The 13,009-nt window shown below is 37.1% G+C and overlaps 1 protein-coding gene across 1 annotated transcript in view; it reads right to left on the bottom strand.

Annotated features, from left to right (window-relative positions):
- KIZ (kizuna centrosomal protein) overlaps window positions 1-10,108 on the bottom strand; it is a 71,061-nt gene extending 60,953 nt beyond the window's left edge. Inside the window, exon 1 of the mRNA XM_063298699.1 lies at window positions 9,950-10,108. Within this exon, the coding sequence (XP_063154769.1) occupies window positions 9,950-10,053 (104 nt within the window). The 5' untranslated portion in view covers window positions 10,054-10,108. The remainder of the gene's footprint in view (window positions 1-9,949) is intronic.
- Between the last annotated feature and the right edge of the window lie 2,901 nt (window positions 10,109-13,009).

Raw genomic sequence — 13,009 nt, 5'->3', positions numbered from 1 at the left:
AGTTGACTGCATACCAAGGAACAGAATACTTTGACTTCTACAGGACTGATATCAAAATAGCCAGACCACAGCTAAACTTCTCTTTGTCACTTGACTTCACTGCTGAAACAGCATTTACTATCCTGGTAAATCCAAATTATTATTTGTTATTTTATTAACAGATGTGAAACGACAGTGTGATATTAAAGAAATTCCTTATCATATCATTTGTTCTTCCAGCCTGCTATAGTCCAGGACAAAACTTTTAATAGTCTTTGTATATAATTTGATTTAATCCTTCTTTCAGATCCACAAATACACTTCCATTATAGATGGAGGTTACGTTAATAAACAGAAAAATAAATTGCACACAGACACCTCTCATATTTTTAGTCTATGCTATGTGCAATTGTATGGCTGGTTTACAAAAAAACAAGAGAGAAAGAAAAAAGCCTTGAACTTTTGGTAGGGAGAGCAAGCTGTTTAGCTGTCATTCCTCCTGATGCTGTAGTTTGTCAGCCAAGTGCTATTCCCAACAGCTACAACAATGATTGTAAGTTGTAGTGTAAAACCTCTGTTTATAGGGTGAATTGGGGAAGATGCCTAATGTGAGCCCACAGGCTAGGAGGCAGAGTGAGGCAAGAGTTCAGGTCATGCTATTTACAGAAGCAGAATAAAGCAAGTGAAGCATTTTTATGGAATGAAAAGGATGTTTGTTCTAGCTACACAATAAAAAAAACCTAAGTCACGCTAAATGATATGATGCATAAATATATTTATGTTTTAAATTACCAAGCCAAGTTCTACAGAATCTCTCTAATTACCATTTTAAAAATACTAGGTTGCCAAGTACATTTTTAATCTTGCTATTCATAAAAATTTCAAAATGGGTGTAACAATGTAAAGTTATAGACAAATGTCTAGGCTGTTAACTGTGATTTGACTGTAAGGTCATCTATAACAGCTTGGACACAACTTGTGTATTCATATTGATTTCTCCATACTTCTCAGAGAGATCTCGCTTCTATTTGTTCACACTGGCTATCAGTTTTATAATAGGTAAAAGGGTTGTTTTTTTTAAAATCATTTAAACAGCGATCTCTCTGAATACACCTGGATCTGACTATGTTATTAAGTGGAAGTTCTTAAAACATGCATATAGTTTTGGCTGAACTGGGAGGATATAGTGTCATGTTCTTTTACGGGGTTTTTTTAGGATTCTTTGTTACATAGAACCTATTTATAACTTTTTTATTTGTTAATTTCCAATTAATAAGTTGTTTTTTAAATACTGTATGTATGGTATAAGTCTGATTATTTCTTATCCTACAGCCAGGAATTAACACTGACTCGAAGGCACGCACACACTGCTGAAATGCATAGAATTACACTAAACTACACCAAATTGTCTTTGGCACTGTGGAATCAGCCTGTCAATCAGATAAAAAAGAAAGGTCTCTTTTTAACCTGCTTTCTGATCTCTCCTGCTTGAAGAATAATATTACTATTTTTTAGCAATAGGCACTGCAGTCATTATGTTGCTCAATATAAGGAAAATTAAAGCCCTCTTGAATAACCTATTTGCTTTATCTTCCCATTCATGACTTCAATAAATTCAGTCAGGGTTGATGTACATTTCCTGCATTCTGTTTGAACAAAGTGATTCTCTTCTGGTGACTATTTTCTATAAACTTTACTAATTAATTATTCAAAATTATTATTAATTTTTTATCCTGCCTTTTTATTTTATATCTATCTATATATCCATCCATCCATCTCAAAGCAGCAAACATACCTAATACTCCTGCCTCCTATATCCCCCATAACAGCAACCCTCAGAGGTGGGTTGGGCTGAGAGAAAGTGACCAGCCCAAAGTCACCCATATGGCTTTCTGATGGGGTTAATAATTTCAGAACATTATTCATGCAGTTTTTATTTAAAGAATTCTTTTACCTAACCAAAGAAGTCTCCCTGAAAACTTACAAACGGTTATTAATAAAAGATCATACATGCACTTTGGCTTACAGTCTAACATGAACTGGAAGAAAAAAAGATTGGGAAGGAAAAAGAAAATAATTCAGGTACTGGTTTTTCTTAGTTATATTTTTACATGTTATTTCTAATAAGAAAATATAAATCAAGTTGCTTCAGCTGCTTGGGCTACATGGTCTTCCGGGGAAGCAAAAGATTCAAACTCCATATTGCCTTTGGTTCCACAGTTGATATAAAATTTCAAAATGTGTTTTCCTTCAGTTTAGCTCTTTAAAATCAAAACATACCTGGTACACTTCTATGCATTTAAGAGCAAGTTGTATCAGGGAAGATTTGGCAGAATTTAAAGGTGTGCCCATGAAACTTGACAGAATAGTTCAAAGAGTCTTGGTCGTCACAATTAAGATGAAGGTATGGTTATACAAACCCCATGCTATCTTCCTGCAGAATGGGCCATGAAAGAGGGAAGCATAATACAATCATTTGAACAAGAATAGCTAAGTACAGGCAGTCCTCATTTAGCAACTGCCTTGTACAGCAACTGTTTGCAGTTACAACAATGATGAAAATGTAACTTTGTGACCAATCCTCACATTTACTACCTTCGCAGAGTCATGGTTTCACTTAGTGACCACTTCGCCTAATGACCAAGTTGTGGGTTCCAATTGTAGTCACTAAACAAGGACTACCTGTAACCTCTGAAATTCATTTTTCATTTTGTACTCTCAATATTTACACAGCCCTGAGCTCCCAGAGGAAAAAGAGAATTTAAATCTAGCAAGTAAACAATATTGTTCTTCATGACAGCAATAGCATTTGTGAGAGAGAGAGAGAACAACTTCAATGGGTTGAGTAGTGATACCATAGCAATGGATCTCAAGCTCCATGGCCATAGTGATGACATGACTGGGCCTCAAGCCCACATAATATTTGCAAATTAAGATAAAGTCAAATAGCATAAATCATTTTATTGATAACAGTAGTGTTTTACTATCCTTTGCAATCATCTTTATGCAGCATGTTTGTAAAAGTAAGGTTGGAAAAACTGGGTCCTTGCAGATGTTGTAGCGCTACGATTCCCATCATCTTTGAACACTGTCCATATTGGCTGTGGTTGATGGAACTGGAATCCAGCATTAGCTGCAAGGCCACAGGATGCCCACTCTTGATGTAAAGGGAGGCAATATCGAAGTTCCAAAATGATTCCTTCTAAGAGATCCTTAACATTTTCAGAAAGAAATCAATAGTATTTCTACTCTCTAAAATTGCAGTGTCTGGCTTTAAGAAGGTGTCAGCACAATAAAAAAAATCCTTTGATAAGTCATTAAAGCATAAAAAGGACTAGAACATGATACTGCACTCGAACTATGATAGCCTTTTCAAGGCTCTACTTGCTATTAGGAAGCATTGCAGCCAGACTGAATAGCAACCTAGATGCCCCCTAATGGCCAGAATGAACAGGTACCCCAGACAATGGCTCCCACAGGTAAAGAATGAGTTACAAAAACCCAGTCTCTCAAAAGCACTGCAGCAACTAAACCCAAAGACAGACTACACTGATTTCCAAGGCCAGGGAAACACTAGAACTAGAAAAGGCCACAGGTTCAAGGAAATGAGAGAAACCCTGGGTAAAGTTATCAAGCTTGAATAACCCTGCACTTGTTGTCAATGACCTAGTTGAGGTAGAGGCAGCTGCTGTTCAAAAACATGCTAAATTTGCTAAAAGGGAAATAGAGTTGGAACCAACATGTCTAGAATCAGAAGCAACAGAAAGAATTAAGGGCAGCTGAGGCCAAAGCTCATATGAAATTAAAGGCAGCTAAAACAAAAGCAAACTAGCTACACTAAAGAGAGGGAGGCTGTCCAAGTCACATTAAGAACTGAAGCAGTCAGGTACACTATAAAACCAGAACATGAGCTTCTTCCTGAGAAGCTGGCCGAAGGAAACCCTTCCCACAGGGTATGTCTTATCACAGTATAATTCTATAACCACAGATGATGCTGACGTCCTTGATGAGAAGCCCACCCAGTAGACTAGCCTCCTCGTAGTGCACCCCGGGCAATGTGACTTGTCACAGCTAAATAGTCTACACATCTGGCTGCTGGACCTCACAAGGATTTCCCAGAAAGAAAAAGCAGCATGAACACCGAACTGCTATGCCATACAATTAAAAAAAAAAGTACTTCTCAAACATTATACAAAGGCTCAGATGGACTGACAAAATATGTTTGGCAATAAACATGCCTTGGGAATAGTGCCTTCCAAACAGCATCTCACAGATCTTGATAAAGGTCTCAATTCAAACAGAAATTGTACAAGCACACCTGATTTTGCCAGTTAACTTCTTCTTCATTCAGCAAGTGTCTGGGCCAGGCTGATCTTGGAGACAGTACATTGCAATGGGTATCACTGGACAGAGGAAATGTCTGATAATGGTTTTCCATGTTTTCCAGTTGAGGGCACTTTGTTTCACATTAGATTTTTCAGATTGTTTTTAATTTGCTTCACCCATATTTTCTTTGATGCTGTTTGATGGACTTTCCACTGGATGGGCCACTTTCTCTACAGTGGACTGTAAAAAAAGCAGTCTTCTGCCATTCCACATATTTGTCCTATCTTTAATCAGTCCTTTTGTATTTCATCCTTAGATGGAGGTTGTTCACAGCATCTTAGTCTGATGATATAATTTTTGAGACTGTCTTGTAGGAAGATTCCAGATATACATCAGGAAAACATTAGCTTATTTAGGTACGTTTTAGCTAGGAGAGAACTTGCAACTTTGGGACTTAAGGAATTTTGTGATCTCCCACAGAACTTGGGAGGGGCAGCTTCTACACTGCAGTTAAAGATATTAAACCCACCCCCTGGCATCCAACTCAGTCTTTTGATGAAATGGCTGGGACACAAATCCATCAGAAACAATCAAGGCAACCTTTGGAAATGATCCAGAGAGAGCACTGGACTCAGACTGGGACAGACTTGATAGAGTGCATCGAAACTGCTAGAGATTCCTCTCATGCAGAGATTAAAGAACTTTCCAAAGGTAGCAGATTGTGATCTCTCCAAGATGTGGGAGTTGCATGACATATTGACTAAAGTGGTAGTAACCAAAGAAGACCCATAACATGCATGCCTACAAAACAAGGGTGCTAGAAAACAGCTGAACTTCCCACTCCCAACCACACAACAACCATCATGTAGTGAAATATATCTCTGTGATCAGGGCTATCCCCAAAATAAAGAAAACCTCTATCTTGGGCACCACATTGCCCACTAATCAGAATCATTGGACCACACCACTCAATTCATTCCTGCAGCCTAATACAGGTGACATGGTAATTGTGAAAAAAACAGATACAATGCCATCTGAGCAACAAAGATACAACAATCCTCAAGATTCAAATCAAAATGCCAACATCCACCCAGAAGTCACCTCCTCAAACATGTATGGCACTATCTGATCACGAAGAAGTACAACATTTCAGGTAAATTGTTAGCTCTCTCACATGAGATGGTATGACTCATCAGTTACACCCAATCATCTCTCCATCTACTGAACAAACCCTCCAAAGAATGTTGCTTGTGACAATGAGACTCCAAAGCCACTATACTAGAGGACTAAGGCAGAGAAGATGATCTTGTGCAGTATATAGAAACAAACTATGCTCAATAGCCATGGAGGGGAATGACATTGTTGTAACAGTACTCTGATGAAACTGAGTCCCCACTCAACAAAGTTGGTCTCCTTAGAAGTGGACAACCACTAAAGCCAAGCCTAGGTGGCCAAACAGAAAATAACAGAAACATTGCCTAATGCTAATGTTTGGAAGTTGGGACTATAAAATAAGGAAACACAAAGACTGTGGTCATGCTTCTTTTAGCCAGCAAATATGCCTAACCTTGACCTACATTCTACAGTATTGTCTTACCTTACCAAGTATTACACTGCCATGAATTGTGAGACCTGTAGCAGCCTGACATGTATAGCCAAATTTTCACTTTAGCTGTAAGCAAAGTATGTTAACTACATTAGTTGTAACCACCATATCATATAGCTGGCAAAAGTATATACTTGATTAAATTCAAATTGCAGATGGAGAGTGTTCCGCCCCCAAACTGTTAATCTGCCTGTTTCCTCAGACCCCTAATCTGTCCTGCTCAGCATAAATTGCCCTATTTATTTTAATGGCTGCAACTACTTCCTCCACAGTTGCTTAAAATCCTCTGGCAATTAGCCAAGCCTGGATGCAACCTGATCCAAAGAGATCCTAGAGTGCTCTGCATGGATTAGGTGTCTTGGGATCCTCCTTTATTAAGATATGATTGTTAGACACTAGCACCTATTCACACTAGGAAAGCAACAACTTCTTACATTATCACTCCTTAAAATCTAATCATTTCTTTTCACTTTATCTTTACATCTGAAGTAACCAGCAGCTGTTCTGGACTTGGTGGATCTGCATTTAAATCAGTACTATATATGGTTCAAAGTCTCTATTTTTCTTTCCTTATGATTTATGATTTATTTGAAGATTTATAAAGCCACCCAAAGACAGTGTGACTCTGGGAGGCATACAACATAAATTACAATAAATCAAAAAGAAAAACAAAACAAAACCATCTACAACAAATAGACAATATATAAATACAAAACAAAATGTAAAATGGTGACCAAGCACCCAACAAAACAACCACAGGGGGTACTTCCACTCAACTGGCCCTGAATACCTGGGGGAAGAGCCAGGTCTTAAGGGGTTTCTAAAGGCAAGAAGAGTTGGGGCTTGTCATATATTGGGGGAGGGGGAGATCATTCTAGAGAGGAGTAATCACAGAAAAGGCACATTTCCTAGTTCCCATAAGATGACAAGATTTAAAAAGAAGGAACTTTATGGATTTTGATCTAGGAGACAGTACATCAGATACTGCTTGTGAATTTCTTCTCTTTTTATGAATACAGCAAAGCAACACAAGCCTTTAGTTTTGATTCTAGATAACATTTTACTTTCTTTATTGTTGTTATCTATAGCTCTCCTGGTACGGATAACAATATCAATAAAACCATCAGCAGCAGTTTGAATTAGAAGCAACTATCCAGACATTTCTAAAGCTAGTTCTTTCTCTATTGGCAAAGTAAAGTTTCCTGCTCCCAGTCAAGTCTACCTTCTTTCATGTGTAAGCTAGAGTGTTGGCTACATAAAAGTAGTGTTACACCTATGTTTTGGCTGGACTTCTCCCTCTTGGATGTCAGTCTCTTTCTCTGGATGGCAGAAGTGGCCTCCCTTGTCTTTTTCAGCTTTCCACAAAAACCACATGTGTTGGGGAGATTTGTCCCACAGTGGTTCTCTTCTTTCTTCAGTGGGTCCTCAGACCCACATCCAAACATAATCATTTCAAGAGTCTTGCCCAGGCTCTCTTGGAAAACAAACCTTCAATAGCCAACATCGTCTAGATCCATCTTTGCCAGTCTTTTATCTCCATCTCTCCTCCCTTCTGCACAGACTTTTAAGTTTCCACCTTAAACCTTTAGACTTTCCAGCCAGTGCAGCTTCTAGAAACTTCCAAAACATATTATACAACTGTAACTTTTAATATTAGACTGGAAAAAATTAAATGCATGACTGTAGAATAACCAGGTTTACTATATTCAAGGTTAAATAAATGTGACTGTGAAATACAATCACATTTAGTTTTTGTCTACTTAACTAGTTTTTGGAGTATAGCCCTGACATTCCACTCAATGGTCAAAGGTGGCTCAGACAGTTGCACATCTTTTTCTTAGTGCAAAATGTGAACTCACCTACAGAATGTCATGTGTGACCCAATTCATAAGGCAGTTCTTTAAACATCACGCCTAAGCATGATGTATAAAGCCAGCATAAAATCTGCAACTCCAATGTTGCAGAAAATAAGCAGATATGGATCGCCACCTTGAATTTAAAAAGTTACATACAGTAGTGTGTTGTCTGCCTTATAACAGGGATTTGCAAACCCAGTTCACACTGTTTCCACAATGAATTCAAATCAGGAGCAGTGCAAACATAATAAAGTATGGAAAGGAAATATTGGCATACTTCTATTTTAGAATGTTTTGCCTATTCTGGGCTTTATTTTTTTTCCTTATAATTCAGTTCAATCTGCATTAAATGGTAAATCAAAGTTTAAAAAACCTAGCAATTTTTGTACAAAACAATGCATTTCTATAGACTGGAAAATCAGCATTCATATTTATTTGATAACATTTCAGATTAGTTAAATTAGATTAACTAGCACATGTCATCATAAGAACAAAAATAATAATTGCTTTGGTACATTTTAAAAAATTAAGCAAACTTCAACTTTTAGAACATGTTGAAACACATTTGTACAATCATTTTAGAAAAGGGATGAAGTAAGGCTGCAATCACCCCAGAGCTTGTTAGGTAGTTGTAGTGACAACATGGAAGACCATTGTATTTCGAGGAGCTTAAGTGACATATTTTGATTTTTCTCCTTCACACAAAGAAGCTTAGAGTTTATTTTGAGTTACACTAATGTTTAGCTGGCTTGTTTTTTATTTCTGTTTGAAATGGGGAGGAGAAGAGAAAACCCCAAGATTGTTTTTGTTAAGCACTGGCTTATCTGTATAGCTTCCCAGGCTCTTGGATTAAACAGGTGCTCTAGACCCTGAGAACTAGAGCCTGCAGCCTCTGTACCATGGAAACAGGGTCACGAGGTTTTAGGGCCAGACTTTGATAAAAACCTGAGGATTGCCTTTTGAGTTGGGGAGCTTCTGGATGGACCTGGGTGCTGTGAAGACTGAGCTGTCCTGGGGTATCTCCACTGTCCTCACTAGGGCTCCTGAGAGCCTATGGGAGACTGGGTATCAACTTGCTTGGTAAATTATGATTTTTCTTTCTTTACGTTATGCTGTTTATGCTTCTGTTTAATCTGCCTAAACTATGTTTCTGTTTAAATCTGTTTGCTTAAGTTAATAATAAAGCTTAAAATCTCTTTACCCACCGGCCTGCTTATTGTCTCTGGATCTAAAAGAACCAATTGTCTGGGCACCTGATCACTGCTTGGACACTTGGCAGAACATTAGTATTTCCTCAGTATGTCAATTTAGTATTAAAACATCTACTGAGGATCAACAGAAAAGAGCTTAAATTATAAATTTCAATAGTTCTATAGGAGTAACACAACACAGCATATTTTAACCTATATATATATATATACATACACACACACATACATACACGTGATTATTGTAATAATCTTTCAAGAAGTCAGTAATTTAGGTTTGAAGGTAAAATTTGCTTCAATCAGCTGCCAGCTAGACAGACAGATTCCATTGGGCAGTCCTAGGGTGTGAAAATTAGATCGTTCCCTGATGTTCATACTGTAATATCTGAATCAAAACTTCAGAAGTAACGTTCAATCCAACCATATAGAACCAGCAAGCAGGAATCCTATCGATCACGGCCAGACAGGCCTAATCTACATGAATTTGTTTAACTGCACCTTTATAGTAATTATACATAATAGAATGAACTGGTGGGTTGAAGTACTTCAAATCACAGGTGAAGGTATTTCTTTTTATCGGTTTAACTCTCTCCACCCCGGCCCCTTCCAAATTTCAACATCTTTCAAAATAAAAGCATTTTGCGGGAACCTCGGGCAAACTCTGACGCTTCATCTTTAAAAAAAAATCCTTGGCAAAACGCGGTATTCTTCCTTAGAAAACGTAATTTGTTTAGCTCCGTGCAGTTAGAAATTCCATCGGCGCACAACCTCACGTTCCAAAGCCGCAGACATTGAGACATTCTACCTGCGCCGCTGCTTAGCAGTACGAAAAGGAAGCCCCGCCTTCAAAGCTACCGGCAATTCTCGACTATACCAAGTGAGGACGGGGGGACGGGAAAAGAGGAAGAAACCGTTAGGTTGGAAGTTACCATGTTTTCTCCAAGATAGATAAAAAAATCGCGCAGTGACCTCACCTCTGCCGGAGTTGCGACTGAATACGACGCAGTTGTTCATCATAATCGCCTTCGTCGCAGCCAGCGACAGTCGGATTTCGGGCACCACACACATTTCCCGTCATCACACAAGCACTGCAACCCAGGCCTACGCAATCTTGTTTATTTTCCGGGGTCTCTAAGCTACAAAATTTACTCCCGACATGCAACGCGGCCAATTCACGTCTCTTATTCGCAAGCCAATAATCGACGAGATGAAAGCCACGCCTTCTCCCCGAATGCTGAAGTAGTAAAGGTACTGTAAAAGAAAGTGATAAATCAATTTGTATTCCAATATAATCAATAGAAGAAATCTCGGGTCAATTCAGGGACGCTAAATAAAGGTAAGTGTGATTTCAGTAGTGGCTTGCTCTATGGGCAGTTACTCAGAAGTAAGCAGTAACAAATTCAGTGAGATTTAGTCTGTAATAAGTATATTGTTGGATGAAATCAATTACATTTAAAAGCATCTAAATTTAATTGGATCAGCATGGTTGTTTAACGCATACAGATTGGTGTGGTGCTTCTTTATCTGTAGATAAATCTGATGAGTTCAAAGGAATTTAGTTTCAAATTAGCTTCAAGAGTTGTTATTTAATTTGTGTATGACATTATTGTTAGGCATGCAGCAGAATTATCTAGGTCTTGACCAAGTCACAACATTAATCAAAAGAGTGTCAAAACAGAGCATTAAAAGCTTTTAGCTACAGCTGAACTTGTCAGCCAGGTCTACAGACAGCTTGAAGTAGCTGGACTTGAACTTGTTTTTATCTCAAAATATCTGCATACCATATCAGATTCCCATTGTCAGTATATAGGATTCAGATTATTGTTAATATTATTTCAGCTTTTTATTTGAAATGTAACACTGTAATAAAAGAATTTAGATTCCAAATCATGTGGTTCTTATTGTGAATTAATGTGTCCTTTTGACAACCCATCCCATAATCCTACCTTTGTAATGCATTCTTGTGTGAAATCGTATTCCATTTGTTAATTGTATCAAGCTGCATGGCTCAGAACAGGATAATAATTGTAGAATATTCAGTTTTTGTGCAGATTGCAGGCACACAAGATTATTATAAAACTACAGTGGCTGAGTCCATAAGTGCACTAATCCATGGTTTGTTTGAACAAGGGTTTATTGTGTGTGCTGCTGTGGGTGAGTTTCTCCCATGGTTCCCTGAGAGATCACAATTTATTTAAAGAATTATTTCAAATTTGGGCAACTTCACATTAAAGAGGTAAGTTTCATTCTTTATTTTTAGTTTAAGAACAGTGTTAATGCATACATACAGGCCTACGCATAAAACGAATATAATCGTTTTGTAACTTGTGGCCTATATTTGAGCCTGAATGTGCAAGGGTTCCCCAAGGTCTGAAAAATGTTTCAAGGGTTCCACCAGCATCAAAAGGTTGAGGAAGGCTGCATTAGAATGTTGAAGGCATTGAGGAATCTCGTAAGGAAATATGTCTGAAACAACCCAATAGGTCACAGGTTGTCTAGTTCTAACTAAATTTCCACAGTCCATCCCATTTCTCTTCCCTCTGAGAAAAGCGCCTCTGAAAAAGCTTTATTTTTGTAAAATGAATAATAACACGTTGTCTTTGAGGTTGTATTTACCTAATTTTAAGACCTGCTAAGGACCAGATGATTTTTATTATGTCCTGATACGTAAAACCATAGAACTCAAAGAGGGTGTACTTCCTTTTTCGCACAACTGTATATGCACATGCAGCCTTAAAAACAGAAACTGAACATGGGAATCATTACTTTTAATCAGTTAATTATTTAATTATACCTTTAATGTTTCTGAAAATTTGCAAAAATATATAACATACCTAAAATGGTTGAATTGGCAATAAAGATGATATGCTCATTGTTTGGCCGCAATGTCTTTGCAGGCTGTGCAACTCTAGAGGTATTGAGTGGAGAAAGCTGTCAATGAGACTACATTTGCAATTTATGACTATCATACATTTTTAAACTCTATAGAACTAAATTTGAATAATATATAAGAAATTTGGAATATAGCATTGGAATACCTATATTGCTCAATCAATGGCTTCAGGTTGTAAGGAATGTTAGATTCATATGATTTAAAATATACCTACAGTATATATTGGACTTTCAAAGAATGTTTTTAAAAGGTTGGTTTTTATTCTTTCTATGCTAGAGATGTTACAGTTTGAAAGAACCTTACCGCACATGCTGTGGACATGTCTGTTACTGGTTCCTTATTGGTTAGATGTCATTACAATGGTTAACCAGGTTCTTGGAAGGAAGTTAGAGGTCAAAGTTGTTAATGTGCTGTTAAACTATAGTCCTCAACATTTAGAATTTTTGAATTTATATAGAACTTTGGATATATACTGTGTTTAGACTTTTATGAAGAAGACACTTATATATTCCTGGATGTTTATGTACCAGACACTAAAATTGGCTTAGTGACAATTGTCATTTCTCAGACTTTGAGTTGGAATTATACTGAATAAGAGGCAAGAGTAGATATTATTCCTTATAGTCTAGGTTCAATTCACTGTTTCAAAACTGAATGGTAACAATTTGTATTAATTATAAAATTAAGAGCCTGACATTATACAGTGGATGGAAATATAATTTTGAAAGTTGGCATTTTTTAATGATTTTTTCCATTTCCAATTTTGTCTTTTTAAACTTTTTTCATATTTCTGGTTTTTGGCATTTGTCTCTTTTTAATGTTCTAGTTTTTTGTTCAGTTAAAGTTTTTTTCTTTTTAATCATATAGTAAATTTTATAATTGTTTTTGAGTTTATGCATATATTTATATATACTGTATCTGTATATATTTATGCTGAAAACCCCACACCCAGCCACTTTGTTGGTAATTCCAGCAGAAATATTGTCTGTACATAAGTATGCACATGTAGACAATTAGGGCTATCTTTTGCAAAAGAATAAAGCTGCAATTGTAAAATACCTCTGTCAAACACTTTTCCCAGCCTTAATAAACCCATAAACCCAGGTTTATGTCATCAATAATCATGCTTTCCAACTCCTTA

Source organism: Candoia aspera, chromosome 3 (assembly GCF_035149785.1).
Source record: "Candoia aspera isolate rCanAsp1 chromosome 3, rCanAsp1.hap2, whole genome shotgun sequence".
Classification (NCBI taxonomy): domain Eukaryota; kingdom Metazoa; phylum Chordata; class Lepidosauria; order Squamata; family Boidae; genus Candoia; species Candoia aspera.
Note: the sequence above shows the minus strand (reverse complement) of the source record. Positions and strands in the feature narration are given on the sequence as shown.